The sequence below is a fragment of the Indicator indicator genome, chromosome 27 (genome assembly GCF_027791375.1).
Source record: "Indicator indicator isolate 239-I01 chromosome 27, UM_Iind_1.1, whole genome shotgun sequence".
In the NCBI taxonomy this organism is placed as follows: Eukaryota; Metazoa; Chordata; class Aves; order Piciformes; family Indicatoridae; genus Indicator; species Indicator indicator.
Window position 1 is genome coordinate 5,146,277 of NC_072036.1, and position 18,242 is coordinate 5,164,518.

At 39.7% G+C, this 18,242-nt stretch overlaps 1 protein-coding gene across 1 annotated transcript in view; it reads left to right on the plus strand.

Moving 5' to 3' along the window:
* Positions 1 to 324: 324 nt before the first annotated feature.
* Positions 325 to 18,242, plus strand: part of TRDN (triadin) — a 212,119-nt gene continuing 194,201 nt past the window's right edge. Inside the window, 2 exon segments of the mRNA XM_054393020.1 lie at positions 325 to 530; positions 532 to 637. Of these exon segments, the coding sequence (XP_054248995.1) occupies positions 325 to 530; positions 532 to 637 (312 nt within the window).

Sequence of the window (18,242 nt, forward strand, 5' to 3'; positions counted from 1 at the left end):
AAACAAAGAAGCTCCCTCCCTTCTCTGCTGCCTGTTACCTAAGTAACAAGGAGCGTGGCTTTCCCATGTTCAGCATCAGGTAGCATTGTTAGCTGAAGTGGCATCCAAACACCGAGGTTACCTTTGCTTCACAAAACCTTTCAGCAGGAGCCTGAACTGTCCAGATAGCTCAGCAAAGGGGGAGAACCACAACTGATCAAAGAAGAATATCTTTATTGAACTGGGAATACCAAATGGGATTTTATAGCCATATGTCCGCTTCAAAAAGTGTCTATGAATTCCAAACACACAAGTACAGTTGTAACTGTTTCCAGAACTCACAGAATGATCTCGAGTGCAAACCTTTATGCTGGAGGCCAAATCTCCCTAACACAGAAAATTCTTGTGTCCCAGTCTGGATTGTTTTACAGTGACACAACGGCTCGACGTGCTGCACTGCTGAAGCTGGCTGCACAACCCCTCCACCCCACGGGGGACAACTGCCAACAGCTCCTTGGCAGCTGCCGTTTGTGCCAGTTGTACCAGAGCTGCACGGTTTCCTCAGGCCCTGGGAATGCTGCTGGGAGCTTCCAAAAGTCCCCAATGTCCTTGCCTTGCCTTCCGAGCTCTGGGGACGCAGTTGAGGATCTTCTACTCTGTGTCTGTGGGGTAATTAATGATTTTATTTTCATTTCAGCTGTGAATTTGGAAAAAGAAATGGTTTAACTGTCCCTTAAGGATCACTGTAGTCCTCTGCATTTGATTTGTCAGGGTTCTGCTCTTCCAGCAGGGAGACAAGGAGTGAGAAAAATGTAGCAGTTCTTTCCAGTACATGCTTTTAGACAAATATTTTTTACGGTTTACATTAGGAAGTTGACTTTGGAGCTATGTTGGAGCTTGGACAGGAGTCTAGTGTGATTGACAGGGACAAATGGTGACATAGTATTCCAGGAAAAAGAGTGTATATCCACCATCATGAGTGGTAAAGACATTAATGCTCAAATTTAATTCTCCTTTTTAAAGATCCTTTGTTTTTCAGACATACTTTTCACAGTGCAGTTGCAGCTGTCAGTGATGACAAGGTGGAATTTAGTAATTCATATCTTCTACTTGCACTCTGTAGAGAAGCTAAATTGTTTAATGAAAAAGCTTTTAAAACAGTAATAACAGCAACAGTAATAATAATTCTAACGGTAATAATAGAAATAATAATACAAATAGTATTACTCCTAATGTTACTATAATTAACATTAATAATATCTTTATTAATAACAACACTATTATCAACTATAATAAATACAACAACAAAACCGTGTTCTTCATCTGCAGTTGTGAATTTGTGTAGGACTGTGGCTAGAATGAGGGAGAAAGAAAAATCATAGAATCATGGAATGGTTTGAATTGGAAGAGACTTTTAAAGGTCACCTAGTCCAACTCCCCTGCAGTGAGCAGGGACATCTTTGACTACATCAGGTTGCTTAGAGCCCTGTCCAAACTGACATGGAATGATTCCATTCCATGGAATTATTCTACCCCATCTCTGGGTAACCTGTGACACCCTGTCACCACCTTCATTATGAAAAATTTCTCTCATCTAATGTAAATCTCCTATCTTTTAGTCTAAAAACCATCACCCTTTGTCCTGTCACAACATGTCCTGCTAAAAAGTCTGTCCCCATCTTTCTTATAGGCCCCTTTTAGGTACTGAAAGGGCACAGTAAGGTGTCCATGGAGCCTTCTTTTCTCCAGGCTGAACAACCCCAAGTGTCTCAGTCTGTCCATATTGCAGAGGTGTTCCAGTCCTCTGATTGTTTTTGTGGCCTCCTCTAGATCTTCTCCAACAGCTTCATGTCTTGTCTGTGCTGAGGATTCCAGAGCTGGACACAACACTACAGGTCAGATCTCACCAGAGTGGAGGGCGAGAACCGCCTTCTGGTCAGGATGAGCAGAGGGAGATCCTCTGAAGTCCTTTGGAGTGTATCCATGGAGCTAACCACTGTCATAATCAAATGCAGCCATCCCTCAAGTTTGTCCCAAACCAGCCCTTCAATCCAAAACCCTGGAGATGCCTGCAGGCAAGGAGCAGGAATAGGTCAGTGGTCTGTTGCCCTCCTTCTTGACGACTCAAGGATCACGTTCTCCATGCTCAGGAGCAAAGTATACCTACAAAGAGGAAAGCAGGAAACATTGCTAGAAGACCTCTGGGTTGAGATAAAGAGTTTACTGAGATGATAACACTATACCATTACCTTAGCAGAAGGTGTGTGGGTTTTTTTGTTTATTGAACTTAATATTGGCCTATCAAAATCATGTTTGGGTTTGTCAATAAATTATCTAATATCTAAGAGTAGTGGAACATCTTGAAACCAGCCATATTAAGCATCTAGCAACCACTAAAAGTCAATAGTTCATATTTGAATATTATTTTATATCCATTCTTTCTCAATAACACCGGTTTCACAATCTACCCCTTTCCCCCCTTTTTTCCCTCAAATCCCAGAGTACCTGGGCTCTGTTGCAATCTCCTCCCACCCCAGGTGTGGCCACTTTGCTCTCCCCACCCATTCCCCTTTTTAATCCCTCCCAGGACAGGCAGAAGCCCCAGGCTGAGCCCATCTGGGCTGAGGATCCTCCTCTCATCACTGGTGAGTCCTCATGGTGCACACTGGGTGATTGGTGATGGTGGACAAAGGCCAGGGGGCCTGGTGGCCCCCTGGCTAATTAGAACTAGGTCTGATGGCTTCTCCAATATGATCCATGAGTGCTGGCTGGGCCTCCTTACTGGGGCTGAGCTCCTCTGTGTGGTATCTTGGCTGGTTGAGGGTCTTGCCCCCAGCTCTGGGAGGGTTGCAAAAATGGGGGTGGTGGAGCAGGAGCTGTTTATGGAGGGTGGAGGATGGTGTAGAGGGAGCTTAGAAATCAAAACATAATATGGTAGCTATGATACACTGATGGGTTTTAGATATGCTGAACCATTGTTTTAGAAATCTGATTTCTGTCATGCAGTTTCTTTGTTATCACTGATAATTGCTGAAATATTTTGCCTGCTTTACATTATTTTGTTTTCTCTTCGGAATCTGGTGCTCTGTATACTTGTGACAAACAACAGATGCCAGTTTTTCTTGAGGATTTTGCATCATCAATTTGTGTAATGTTGGATGGGTGACTGACTTTGTGGAATATAGAGGGTTAATTCCCCCTGCAGACTCTCGTATTTCAGGAGTCAAAGAATGATTTATCCACTGCCAGGAGCTGATACCTATCCCATCTGTGGAAATGCATAACTCAGGCAGGTCCTAATATCTCAGGGCAAACAGGGACTTGGGAACAACAGAAAAATCTGCTGTTAAAAAAGCCTCACAGAAGACACACAGTGTCTACAGGACCACTCTTAGAGGTACAGCTGTGTCACACACATGAGGACATCAGGGACAAAAAGGTCTACTTGCAAAGAAAGACTAAGTTATATAATCTGCTGTTGTCCAAGCCTGTTTCCCCCCTAATGTTGTATTTCCAAATAAATGGTGCTTAGCTGGGAAGTGGCTTTTAATTCATTGTGTTTAGATTCTAAGAGGAAAAGCCAGAAAGAGACGAAATCCAAATAGGGCTCCTGAGGTTTTGACTGGAATTATTTATTTACAAGAGGAATCTTTTGCTAATGTGACTATAGAAAGTCTAGTCAAGCCTGACTGTCTAAGAACATGTAGTACACGATGTAAAATAACAAACATGGAGATTCTTCATGAAAAAGAAGAAAAGCTCAGGTGAGGCTGAGCAGACAATTCCGAGTATCCTCAAAAAGGTGAAGATACTTGACTCTTAGTTGTACCCCATATTCCTCCCTAATTGCTTGGCATAAAAACATGTATTTGCCTTTGTCTTCTCACATCAGATTTTTGCCTGAAATTTTCTTTGTTTTCATTTGTTTTGGCGGTATGATCAGCTATGCTCACAGCTGGAAAAAATTCTGTGCTGTTTTCTACTGAAACTTTTTAAAAGAGCTAGGTCTGAAGACAAACTGGAAATGTATCAATGGAAATTGGGAGCTAGGTCTGAAATTTGAAATTCAGGAAAAAATGAGCTCATATATTTATGGAATATATATATATATATATGTCCTGTCAACACAGGAATTTGGGATGAAATTAAAATGCTGAAAGAAAAAGCAGTCCAAAAAAACCCAGAACAACAACAAACCCGACAGAACTAAATCCTGTTCTCAAAGGGAAATTAATCAGAAATCAAACCATCTTCCTTTGGAAGACCATTTTTTAACAAGTCAGCACTCCAAGCTCATTAGGCTATTAGAATAATTCCCAATCAATATTTCTGATAGGGGTAATTTGTGTTAAGTCAGAGCCAGCCCCCATCTCTAATAATGGGTTTGCTACTTTTTATATTCTGTACACCATCGACCTTGGATGCAGCTTGGCCTGAAGAAAAGGACAAAGAAAGTGGACTTTTTGTTATTGCTCCTTAAAAAGGGTCAATTCCAGCTATTCTTTCTTCACTCCCATGGAGGTTGCCTTATCTGTGAGACAGCTTCTGAGAATTTCCCCAGGTGTGAAGGCAGAGCCACAGGGGTGCTAATAAAGCACAACTCATGAATAGCAAGAATAAAGAAGAACAAGGGGAAAACCTGTGTAATATGGAACTGCTAAAGCTCATGCAAATGCAGCCCACCTTGACATGCTGCAGTAGATGCCCTCCCTGAAGCTAATATTTGGTACATTTAGAGCAAAGAACACTGAGAACCCCCCATTGTCCTAACCAAGAGGACTGTGTTAGCCTGATCTCCCTTCACTGAGGGAGGCCTGAAGTCTCAAGCTTTGATTATCTACTCGGCTCGCTTCAGCAAGACCAGCTAGGATGTCTTGTAACATCCCTGTGTTCTGGAAGTAGTTTTATAATCAGTGGGTCTTTCTGGATGTCAGAAATGGTTCATTATTCAGCCACATAACCAAACTGAGGTTCCACAAGCAGTTTTTCAGTATCATGTATAATCAGGAGCGTTGTCCATGGAATGCTTTGCTAGAGATATTTTCTTTTGTACATGCTGAGTTTCTATCATGTACCTTTGGAGTAATATCTTTTTCTGAAACCTAATTTACCAAATGCCCCTTAATGAGCTCAGAGTGCCAAGGTGATGTGACCCTAGTGTGCTTGCCAGCTGTCCCCAGACAGGTGTTGCTTTGCACTCAGACCAGTCTGCCTGCAGAGACAAAGCTTTGTGACTGTCAGTCACATTAAATGGAGGGCAGATCTAACTATCTCCTACAGATTGAAGAAAAAATTGTGTAAAGGTACTGTGTATGCAGCTGTCTAACTGAAAAATTATGCAGATTGATTACTGAGACACCAAGCTTTAACCTAGATCAGATATGATAGCTAGGTTTGGCTTAGTTATGTAGTTTGAGTATACTTCACTATATCCAAAATAACTCTATACTTTGGTCAGATTGGCTCTAAATGTCTTGCAAATGTGATTCATGAAATAGTAATCACAAATGAAAAAAAAAAAACCACAATTACTTTAGAGTTGTGTAGTGTCACAGCTACATCTGTTTCTAGGGAAGTGGGAGTCACCATCACTGGAGGTGTTCAAAATCTGTGTGGACATGATTTAGTGGGGCATGGTGGTGTTAGATTGATGGTTGAACTTGATGATCTTCAAGTATTTTGCAACCTTAATGATTCTATGAATCTATACAAAAATCGACACACACAAAAAGTAGAAATATCTGTTTCAGCGGAAGCCAGTTGATTCAAGCAAATATTAATATTCTTCATATGCATATCAAAGCACAGTGACAGACATCACTTTAATCCTATATTTCCTTCTGCACATGTCTTTACCATTCATTCAATTCAGTACCATCCACTCTTTCCTTACTTCCGTCCTGTATTTAATTCTTAGCAGTTGATTACTGGCTGTTTCTGATGAGTATATACTCCCAGGATTCATCAGATATATCTAAGGTTCAGTTTCCTTTCTGGACCCTGCTGTGTGGTTGGATATGTACTGCAATACCAGCTCCTTTTCTTTTGCTTAGTTTTGTAGGACTGAACTCAGAATTCCCCAGTAATGTGTTAGCTGAGAAGCTCAAACACTGTTCTGCATTTTGTTGGCTGGTGGTTTTACTCAATTTCTCAGATACTAGCCTATGTCAGTATGAAAGTCTCTCCTCTCATTACCTAGGAATTCAATGTGATCTCTTGTCTTGCCCTATTCCCTTCTTAATAAAATCATCAAGGCAACCTGGAAATCAGCTCATAAAATTTGTATAATGCTACTTTGATTATATGAACACAACTTTTCGTCCCAAACCAGGGATGTGAATTAGAATCTGTTAAATAGTAACCGCCTGCCATTTTCCTAAAATAGAATGTTCAAATAATTGCTTTTCTTTGATTAGTCAGTAAGGATTCTCACTGAAACACCCATTATCTGGGGTCAAGGGTTATATGCAGGTATCTATAGCAACATATAGCATTTCCTTCCCTCTTCATCAAACTGTTGCTTTTCCCTATCCAGGCAACTGTGGAGCCTTCACTTTTTCTTCAACACAGACTTACACATCTCAGGAATCTAGTGTGAGGAGAAACACAACCTGCTGCTACTACTCCCTGAGTGTGAGATCTGATCCCAAGACACTCCCTTTGCCAGGTAGCCTCTCTGAGTGGGAAGCACCTATTGTTGATTCAAGCTAAGAGCATTTTCACAATGTGCCTGAGACCTCATGGGAAGAAAATGAGGAGAAATTGTGTGCACCTGGGCTTAGAGATTGCTTGCAAGAAACAGAAGTTTCACATTTTGGAGGTTTGTTATTGTTTAAATATGAATAAGGAGAGAGAAAGGACATTTTATTTAAGATCTCCTGTCAGGTTAGCCAGAGAAGGGTCAGGTTCAATATATAAGCTTGGTCAGGGAATTAATGCTTGCCTTGCTAGGTGAAGAACTGTACAGGTTTTGTGCTGTCCTCCTGTGCAATGTGAGTTTCAGTTTCCTGTAAAGGAAACTCTTAAACCTGAGCCAGGCACTAAGTTTTATTTTCACAAAATTTGTAACAAGCCTTCAACTAAATTTTGATCAGATTCCTAGAAAACAGATATCACTTTGTGTAAATTTCAAATGATAGTATTCATTTTTCAAAGCAAATGTGCATGCACATACTGGAAGTCAAAACTTGGTTTACCTTGGTTCTGTGTATTTTTGCCAAGGCCATGGTTATCTCCAGTAAATGACATCCATCTCCCTGACTTTGTCCCCCTTTAAGGGAGCAACTGTGTAACTTCCAATGCAGATGCCTAGAGCTGAACTTGATGTAAGGTATTTGTGCATACAACAGTTATAGCCTGATTCTCAGAATGAATGTTTGGCATACTCAAGGGATACAGAGACTACCAAGCAGTTCTCCTTGTGGACACTGGGTTGTGGAACATTGATTTCCAGTTGGATTTTCTCTCTCTCACTTCTGCTCTTGTATTTTGGTTTCAGAATATCAGCCTGTGATTGAGCGTGAGCATAAATAGCAGCAAAGGGAGTAAGACATGGAGGCGAGAAGGCAGGTGGTAGGAGCTGAAATGGAAACAGTGAGGGAAAGGCAACCATACACATACAGTTATACAATCAGATACCTCTGAATATAGCCCACAACTTATTTCAGGATCTTGCTGCCTTAAACAAGCACAACATTCAGGCATTGATATTTTCCCTAGTTCTCTCTTCTTACTTACCCAAACTGAGCATTTATTATTTCATTTCCATTTGAATAGCAATATAAGTGGAAAAAAAATCCTGACTTTACAATATTGATTAGCCTTATGCTTCATGTCTTCAGCTAAGATGGTATCTCTCATATCTCAAGCAAGTAGCATATCTTTCAAAATACAGAAGACTCAATATTTAACTCTTCATGTTAAAAAGAGGGAGGAGAAGGGCTTTGCCTCAGTATCCCACATCCTAGCATTCTTTAACCACTGAACTGTTGTGGGCAGCTGCTTTGTGATGTGACTGTGATTCCATAGAACTCTTTGGTATTCATGAAGGAATATTTCTGAAGGGATAAGTCTTTTGTCTGAAATCTTTTCTGCAACCTTAGTCAGGTGGATCTTCTGAAGGACAGGCTAAAGTGGCAAATGAAGGGTCAGGAGAATGATCAGAAAAGCACTGACTAGTGAACAATCAATACTTGTCAGTGAAAAAGACTTGGTCAGTAGAACTGAGGAAGGATATAGAGCACTGATTGTAAGCCTTGGCTAAGGCAGGCTAACATTTCAAATGTGGCAGAGCCAAATCATGTGAGAGTAGAGAGAAAAGAAAAATCCTAGTGGCGACTTGAAGCTGGTTACTCAACCTTCACTTCTGCATCTTCTGCACTGAATAAATAGATCTCTTTCCTTATACTTTGCCACAGAACCAGGTGCATATACTTCCCAAGGGCAAGCTGAAAAGCTGCCAGCCCATCATGGAGACAAGCTGACTATAGATTCCCTAGTAAGAACTGTGAAGATGGTATCTGATTTCTGGTGGTGATGACATTTATGTAGAGGTATGCAAGCTTGAGGGTACTTTTTTCCTAATTTCATTTTCAAGCTCTTACCCACATGCATAATTCTACAGCTATGAAATTGCAAGCAATGCAATGAAAAGCTTGCTCAGGTTTTTTAATCCTTATTTAAATTGTTCACGTTTTTGTTCCACTAAATTGTTGTAGAAGTCTACTTCTTTTCACTTCTATAAAATTCTGTTTAAAGACATGGATTTTTAAAAAAAAAATTTAGCTGTTTTTTTGTTACAATGAATCAGACTTGGAAAAAAAATCTGAACTGCTTAATATTTTTGCATGTAGAAGATATAAAGTATTACTCTTTACATTTTTAACACTGTTCTTAATACCTAAATGAACTTCAAAGGCAGTTGTGATAATTGCAGGAAAACAAAGTACCAAAAAAATCCAAACCTAAGTTGCCCATTGCACAGGTTTAAAGTGGTGTCTTAATTCACTCAGCTATAACTGAGAATCAAAGTGAAGAAAATTACCTTAATTTACCCTCCCCCTTAGTCAGTGGTAAGCTTCATAGGACCCTCCCCAAACCAAATAAGGCTGGGAAGAATGTGCTAAGCACTGTGTGCTAAGAATAAAGTTGAGCTGGGATGGATAAGGTTACTTTGAACTCTATATTTCATGTTTCCTGACATACCCCTGAAAGAACTGCAATTATGCTAGCAGGGCTGCAGGAGGGTTACACATTTCTTTCCCATTTCTTTTGTTTTTCCTGCCTTTCCATGCATTCCTGTCCTGTTTAGAACTTGGCCTTTTTACTTTTTGTTTGTAGGATGCACACATGCTAAGGATTCACTGTGAGCCATGGCTATTTTTGTTAGGAGCTGACACTTTAGACTGAGATTTAAGTGTTGTCTCTGGAAGGCCTGAGGTTGCTCTGGGAGGGCAGGAGTCTGTACAGGAAGCAGAAAGTTCAGAGTGGTAGAAAAGAAGGAACAGAATTAGAAAAAGCAGAGGACCCTCCTCCTCCTCCTCCTTCTGCAGCTCCTGCAAGAGCCAGCAACCCAGACGTACCATCTAAGCTGCCAGAGTAGATCTTGACCTTTCAAACAGAGTATCTCTTACCATCAGCATCATGGCCGAGATGACAGCAGAAGGTATGGTAACTGTTTTCACATATAATTAACCTAAAATGCTATGTACTTTGGCAGTGTCATTGAGCTGGCGTGTCACTATGACTTGTCGCTCTCAGCAAATAACACTTTCGCTCCAGCATCCTTTTGTTTTGTTTGTTGGATTGCTTTCTACTCTTCTTCCCTGCTTTTCCTTTGCTCTTTTTCACTTCTATAGCCTGACTTTCTACTAGTTATTGGAGCTGGATCGCTGTACACCTCTAAAAATAGCATTAGTCTTGTTTGCACAACAACACTGTTCAGGCAGCTCCATTAGAGTGGTACAAGAAGGGGACATCAATGTCAGGAGTTTCCACCCTCATGTCTTTGCTCAGGTAAAACTTTGGCATGCTCTTATAATTGGAGACTTGCCAGAGTCAGAATAGTTTTGCTTGGTGGCCCCAAATCTGCCATAAGGAGCACTGAATGTTTGTGAACTTCATCTGAAGTTACTGAAGGGTAAAAGCAGCCAGTTCTTCAATCCTTATCCACAGAAACTTCCGAAGGAGTCATGGAAAGTTGTTCTGAAATAAGTACACCAGAGCTAGGCTTGCAAGAATGGAAAGCAATTATATTAACCAATAACTACATATTCTAAAATATGAATACTTCATGCACTTTAATATTTCCTGACCATTCATATTTAAATAACATTTTAGATGCATAACAATATTTTATAAACCACAGTCAGACAGGGGCTATATTTAAAATGCAACCTTCTTTAAATGTAGGACTGAATATTTCAGCTGAATTTCATCCCAATCCTTTTTTTCAGTGTGAATTACTCCACTGTTTATCTGAATTTAATAATGACACTACAATAAAAAAAAAGAGCTTTTGAACAGTCTTCTGAAAGTTATTTTTATTCTACTTGTCAAGATTATGTGGCATTTCAGAGTATGAAAGCTGTACTTTTCATCTTCCATTTTTCATTATTAATATTTGTGAAAGGATCTGCATTAAGCACTATTAGAGTGTGAGCCCGTCGTCTTCTAAAGGGTTGATGTTAGGGCTGTGTCAAATTGTACAGACCTTGCCTGCTGTCCAGTTAACCATAGAAAGGAGATGATGTGCCTGTGACTTATCAATTAGCAGATGGATGGATCTACAATTTGCTTCTGGCAGCAAACGGTGTCAAAACAGGTGGCTCAAACCTGAGAGCCCTAACCCACATGTTAGCACTAGTTTGCTTGGATATTCTTAACCAGGTTTGATGGAAACACTGGTTATTTTGTGGCTGCTGGGAGGGAAATCAGTGAAATCACTTTAGTCTTCCAAAATGCATTAGTATCATCAGTGTCAGAGGGAGCAGTATTGATAAACCTCTTGGAAGGTTCTCCAACTGAGAGAAAAGTATTTAGCAAGATTTTTATTCCAAAATTCATAGGAAAAAGAGAAGACTTTTCAGGCAGTTGGGAAGTGACTTTTCAGTCATTTAACTTATTGAAGAAAGGAAATAAAACCACAAAATAAAAATTAAAAAAAGTATTTTGAACATGTTTTTAGAGGTTCTTTAGCTGCAATACTATGTGCTTATTTTCTATGATATTTTTAATTCTGTGCAAATAAATGGACTTCAGATGATAAGGGGTGTTAGTACCACAAGAACCTGACCTTCAGTGTGGCAGGTAAATAAGCCATATAGTTAGTTCAGCTTAGTTTTCTTATATTTGGAATGGACCTGTGCTGTGGCTGATTTTTAAACTCTGGATCCAGAAGATGAAAATTTTACTTGTGGCAGTAAAGTTAGAATTCAGCCTAGGGCCAATGTTTCACTGCAGATTATTTTACTCTGGGGCTACTTCTGGCACTCACAAAGCAATCTGAAAGTTGAAATCTAAACTTCATTTTGGACAAATAAAATCCCCAAACCAATTAAAATACCTCTTGTTTCACGCAGTCCCTTTTTGACTTTGTTTCATGCTCCATCCCAGCCCATGGTTTAATGGAGTGACTTCATTAGGATGGAAGTACTTGCTCTTTGTGGTAGTAGTCTTAACTCTGTTTTACAGTGCCAGCCAGACATCAGCTAGACTGTTGGGCTCCCTTGCCTTTTGGGGTGCCATGCTGACACATCAGATGCAAAAGTGATGCAGGTTGCAGCACTGCTATGGCCAGTATGGCTGCTGGTTTAGAGACATGATCCAGCCCTGGAGAAGTGACCCTGTTGGTGCATATCTCAAAGGTACCTTTTTCTGACAACCCATGTCAATCCCCATGGTCTGTGTCAGAGGCATGGGGTCAATGGGGTGCTCATTCAGGTCAGCAGCAAAGAAATGACAATGACACTCAGTAGCTTGAAAGTACAGCCACCAAGCAATGACCCTGGTCTGTTTACTTGTAGCACAAGCCACATGTGCCTCTGATCCATTTCAGCAGCTGTAAATTGTTGTGGAAACACTGACAGAGTGAACCCAGTGAAAGAAAGCAGGAGATCTCTGAAGACAGCAATTTATAAATGTACTTAGAAAGTTGGCAGGACGTGGGTCTTCTGCTGACAAATATTTAGGACAAGATTCCAAAGGATTATCTTCAGCATCCTCATATTACGTATAATTGCAACCACAGAAATGTCCTAGTAAAGTGTGAAAGTCCTTAAAAGAAATAACCTTAGTGGAGATACTAAGTACTCTCTTTGCAACACCCTCAGGATCTGCTGTTTTTATTGCTGCTGTTGTGTTATTATAGTTATTGCATTTCAGTTCTCACTGAGTACTCTGTAATGGCAGGGACTTGACTGTGATGCACTTAGGAGCTTGCCTAGAAAGCCACGGGTGTGTGGCTAACTACTCTGCTGTGTTTATGAACGTGGGGACTGGATCTGTCCAACAGCAGATGTACTTAGAGCTGCCACCACTGAAATAATACAAAAACCTGGCACCTCTGAGAAATGGCTTTTACCAAGATACAGCTTAATCGGTATGTGCACAATAGCTCCAGCAGCAGCCCTGTAGTTGGTCCTTTCTAGTCCAATCTATTGCAGGTCACAGTGCAAGGTTGATGGCTGTCCCCTGGCACTTTATCCTCCCACGCAGGGAAGAATGAACAGAGGCTGAGCTCTGCCTGCTGCAATGCTCTGGAGACTGTGCACTGATCTAATGCAGGGAGGTGAGGAGAGGAGAAAGACAAGGTTTCTATGCCAGCTGTTGGTCTGCCACAACTTATTTCCCCAGTGGAGTAAGAGAGAAGCAGGAGTCAAACAGAAATGTGACAACAAGTCACAATTTGGTCCTTATTTTGCTGCTGAGAGCTGTGCAGCTACACATGTCCTCTGTCTCGGAGCTTGCTGTGAGGAGACAGGCTAGCCCCAGGGCCACACACAGCTTGTCAGTGGCAACATCAGAATTACCTTTTGCATTTCAGTCCTTTTCTCAGGCTGTTTGATAACTATGAGAAGTTTTGAGATGAAAAACATTTCAAAAGGCAGATTTAGCAAGATCTGTATGCTTGAGGATTACTGCATGTGAAACTGATAATGCATGAGAAACAACACACAAAAGCCAGAGGGTAAAATCATAACTTCATGAATGTGATGACCAGAAGCTAACAGCAGTCTGCAGCTGGCAAAAAAAAGTTCAGCAAAATCACACTACAGGGCAAGAGGAGATTGCTACTTCTCATGGTAATTCATGAGTTGCTGCTAGTGGTGCTAGTTGTGCTGACTGCAAAAGGGACCTGGATGAATAAATTAGATGAGATGATGCATTTTGCTGGCTAAAGGTATGTGAGGTATTTCCTTGCCTTAAGTTAAGCTGCTCCTTAAGCACAGATTTAAGAGGTTTCTATAGAATTCATTTGCAACAAGGTAATTTGAAAAATTAGAAGGTACCCTCTTTTTCTGGTTTTCAGTGTTGAAAAGGAAGCAGATAGCATATCTTTTGCAGCAGGATGAGGAAAATACCAAATTTGACAATGATTTTTGAAGGAAGTGGTTCTTCTTCTTGTTCAGAAGTATCAAGCAAAGTAAGTTTAACTACTTGGAGAGTCTAAAGGTCAGGTAACCCAGGAGCGCCTGTGAAAAACTAAGACTTTGCAGATAACAGAAGCTTCAAATTCATAGGGTCACTTAGGTTGGAAGGGATCTTAGAGATCATCAACTTCAATCTCCCCACCAATGAGCAGGGACACCTCTCAACTATCTTGGCTGCTCAAAACCTCATCCAACCTGGCCTTGAATGCTTGCAGGCAAGAGGCATCCACACTCTCTGAGCAGCCTATTCCAGAGTCTCCCCAACCCCATACCGAAGAACTTCTTCCACAGACCCAGCCTAAACCTACTTTCCCTCAGCTTAAAGCCATCCCCCTTTGTCCTGTTGCTAGACACCCTTAGGAAAAGTCCCTCACCAGCCTTCCTTTCTGAAATTCCTGAAAACTTGGATTCTTCTGTGCCCATGGACTGGGACACAGCTGGTTAGTTTGGCTGCAGCCAGAGCTTTTCCATAGCCTACCGAGACAGACAAGCATGAGGTCACATCTGTTAGCTTGTGTTTGGTGTAGGTTTGAGGATTTTGGGGCTGTTACTCATAGCTGGTGTCCATGCATGTTCAGTTTGCACAGAGAAAGTCTGACATTTCATTACATCAAGTAGGTCCTTAGAAAGTCAGGTAGCTATGGACAGCGAGAAGCCTTAAAACCTGAAAATCAGAGGCTTAAGTTAATGCATTGTGTTGGTAGTCTATGATGGACTACAGGTATGTGTGTGCAAACAGCTAGACTGTAGGCCTGATCACTTCTTTTTCTTTTTTACAAAAAGAATCTTGTGCTCTTATTTGGAGTATATTTTAACCTTGTGTAATGAGAAATACACTTAACTTGAAAACACTACTTAGCTTTTATTGAATTTATCAGATGCCGCTAATTAAAAAAAAAAAATCCCTGCAACTACTTAGTCTCAAAAGTCCAAACCTACATCTTGAGGTACATAATACTTGAAAAAAAAATAGTCTCGAAATATTTTGACTACTTTTACTCATTGCCTACAATAAACACTTAGTAAGAGGTAGATTCATGTTGCTTTTACTGCTCTGCTCTGGAAAGCTGATGTGTTTAAATTGTTTGAAGTGTTTCATAGTGCAGGTCTGGTTTGAATTCATGACACTGAGGACAGAGAAAACAGCACTGCCCTCTTTGAAGAAGTTCCACTATAGAAACAGAGCAGCTTTCTGTTTCTTTCTGATGCTGTTGTTCCTTGTTCACTGCTCTAAGAGGATTGAACTAGTGGACAGTGCTTGTTTTACCAGCTTAAAACACATTTGAAGTAGTAGAGGGTGGATTGCTTCCAGTCAAAATGATTGAAAAATCCTTTTAAATCATCCATTTCAGTCATAATTTAAAGCAGCAAACAAGAAACCTGGATTCCAAACAAAAATTTGTAGTTTTACATGTGTCTATCACTCTTTTTCCCCAGAAGAATGGAAAAGAGGCACTGATTCATGCTGACTTATTACTAATATCCTGACTTGAATACAGCTTTTCTCACTAAATTTATGCCTTTTAGAGAGAGGTAATGTAGATATTGCATAATACTATAGTTCAAGAGCCATTTATCCAGGATTTCAGTTTTTACAGTTGGTTTGGTTTGGTGTTTTTTTTTTTTTTTAGTTTGTTTGTTTTAATATAGGGAAAGGTAAATGGTGCATTTCATTTCTACTAGGTAATTATTCCATTTTTACTTGTGATTTCTGTCAAGCTTCATTAGGATGGAAATTGGAATTCAATTAAAATGGGACAAACCCAGCATTTTGAAATTGCTTATTAGTGTACTGTAAAAGTGCCCTGAATAGGTAGGAAAAAATCAATATTAAGTAGAAGCAGTTTTGGATGATTCAATGATCAGCTGAGTGATTTATTAAACAAATATAATACTATATGTAATGTAGGTTCTGGCCACTGTATCCTAAAAGAATATATAACTATAGCCCTTATTTTCTTACATGTAATGTTTATTCAAATGTTAGAGAAAGAACACATATTTTGTACCTTTTTTTTTTGTTCTAATTACTACTTGAGATGAAATAAGATCATTGAGTTTAAGTAGTAAACCAAATTGAAATTAAGAACATATTCTTTGCATTTGTAAACAGGGTACAGGTTATAGTCTCAGAAAAGACTAGCTTAATTTGACTCCATCTGCTCAGCCAGTGATTTCCAACAGCTTGCTGATTTCTTTAACTTTCATCACAACTGTAATGTCTTGATCATGGCTTTTTGTTCAAATGAAAGGGGGGGAGGTTTGTAGATTGTAGTGTTGAAGTCTATAGTAGTGTAAAAGTGTAGTGCTTAACACAGGTTTTCTTAACTTAATAATCAAAGTTTTTAAACATTTAAATAAAAATTCAATTTGTCATCCAAAAAGCCTGCAACAATTATATTCCCTACACCTTCCCCACTTCAGCATCATTTGAGTGGGGCTTAAAAAGGAGAGTGATTCAAGACAGTTACTGAAATGTCTAGTAGTTGCAGATGTATAGGTACATGTAACACAGCAACAATGTTTTTTTTTTCCAACAGTGTTTTTGCACTCATTCAAAACCAATTCAAAGGTATGGCCAAAGTGAACCTTCCAGAGATGTGCAAGCTTAATCTCCTTGCTGCTTTGCATTGGCAGAACAAAGGGAACATGTTGCAGATAAGCAGACCTGAATTGTAAAGTCACTGCTATTAAATTAACTTAAAGCTATGGACAACTGGCTATAGTTTCTATTCACATGATCCCACTCTCATGGTCTCACCAGCTTTAAACTTTTTTGCTGTTGTTGTTGGAAATTATGCTTATTTCATAATTTAGCCCTGTATCCTTATATAAATCTTGCTTTGGTGCATTGGAACATGGCCATTCAGACTTTGAATGTCTGAGCAGGACTGTGTTCAAGCAGTGTGTGGTCAAAAGGGACCAGCAAGATCTAGAATTCAGTTTTATTCCTATGATGTGCCTACGGCACAGTTGATTCATGTAAGTGAATCTATTTCAGGAATTATGAAACGAGCACATAGCTACCAAATATTTGACTGAGAGTAGAGATAGTGACAACAAAAGGTAGAAGAGATACTGGAGGACACTGCTAAGGAATCTTGTCCTGCATCACATTCTGTCCTTTCCTTCACTGTCTGATACTTTTTAAAAAAAGAATTTTTCTTTTATTTTTCCTTTTTTTTTTTTCTCTTCTCCTCCCCTATCCAAGATAATACTACAGGTAATATGCAGGAGATGTAACTTTGGTCCCTTCTGTAAACACAAAACAATCAGAACATGGTAAAGCACACAGTAAACAGCCACATTATTCTTCAGACTCATTAGATTTGGAGAACTGCTGAGCTAACAAAACAGATCATGTAATGTACAGGAGGCTAAACAAAAGGAAGCTGTAGAAGAGACTAGTTGAATTTTTCACCATCTAAGCTGCCTCATATCCTTAATGTCACCTATGTTACAATTTCAGTCAGGTTGGTTCCGTTGCTCAAAATCATGGTCAGTGCTGAGTTTCACCCCTAGACATCAGAATGAAAAAGCTGTGGCTTCAAGTCCTGAACAAGCCTCACTTAAGTCCCATGGCTGATTTGGGCTCTTTTTAACATCACTCCTGCAGCCCAGTCTGAACTTGTCTCTGGCCTAAAAGTTTTGCTTGGTGCCATGCAAAGGCATTTACCATAAGAAAAGAAAATCTGAAATGCCACGCAGAAAAATTTTTCACTGGAGAAGGCTCTTCTTTCTATCTTCAAAGATAGTTTTAAAAAGTCCTTTGCAAATATGTAATGAGTAAAGACCTGCTACTCCCTGTACATGCTTATGTTCTCACAACTTCAAAAGTATCTCTGTACCTTTGCCTGGAGTCAAATTGTCAAGGCACAATGATTCTAAGCCTTTGTAGACTTCTTTGGTATGTAAATGAATTCAATTTTCTCACATATTCCATTATGTAGATTTAAGTTGTGGTTCTCTATGCATGTCAGGAAGGCTAAATCTTGTTTCAATCTTTGCTAAGAGGTTATTCACAATTGACACAATTACCATAAATATAGTTTTCTGCTAACTATTTTACTGTTTTTAGAGGCATAATTTAATACATCTATTCAAATGTTAAGATCCTTATTATGCTTTGACCTTTTCCTCCTATAACATGTAGAGCCTTAATTTTGACTTCAAGTAATACTGAAGTCAACTGAATTGGGATAGAACATGGATGATGCAGGGTACAAGCTCACGTGCTAAAGAGGCAATAGCACATGTTTATGATGGAGTTCAGGCTATATATATTTCACATATGTATATATGGAACAGAACCACTACAGACTCAAATACAATTTTGTTAGTTGAGAGTGAATTCTGAGAATGCTTCAAAAAAAATCGAAAAGCTCAAAATTTGCAAATACATTTGATTAAGTCATCAGTTGAGCAAGAGCCATGACAACTCAGAATTGAATACAAACTTCCCCCCACCCCCAGCAATTGTAACCCTGCATTGATGACAAAAAAGCCACCTGAAATGCTCTGGAGAATGTTATGCTCTAGTCTGCTGTTAATAAACCAGATAGGCTGATAAAATTCCAGAGCAGTAATAGTCAAAACTCTTCTTCCCCAATACTC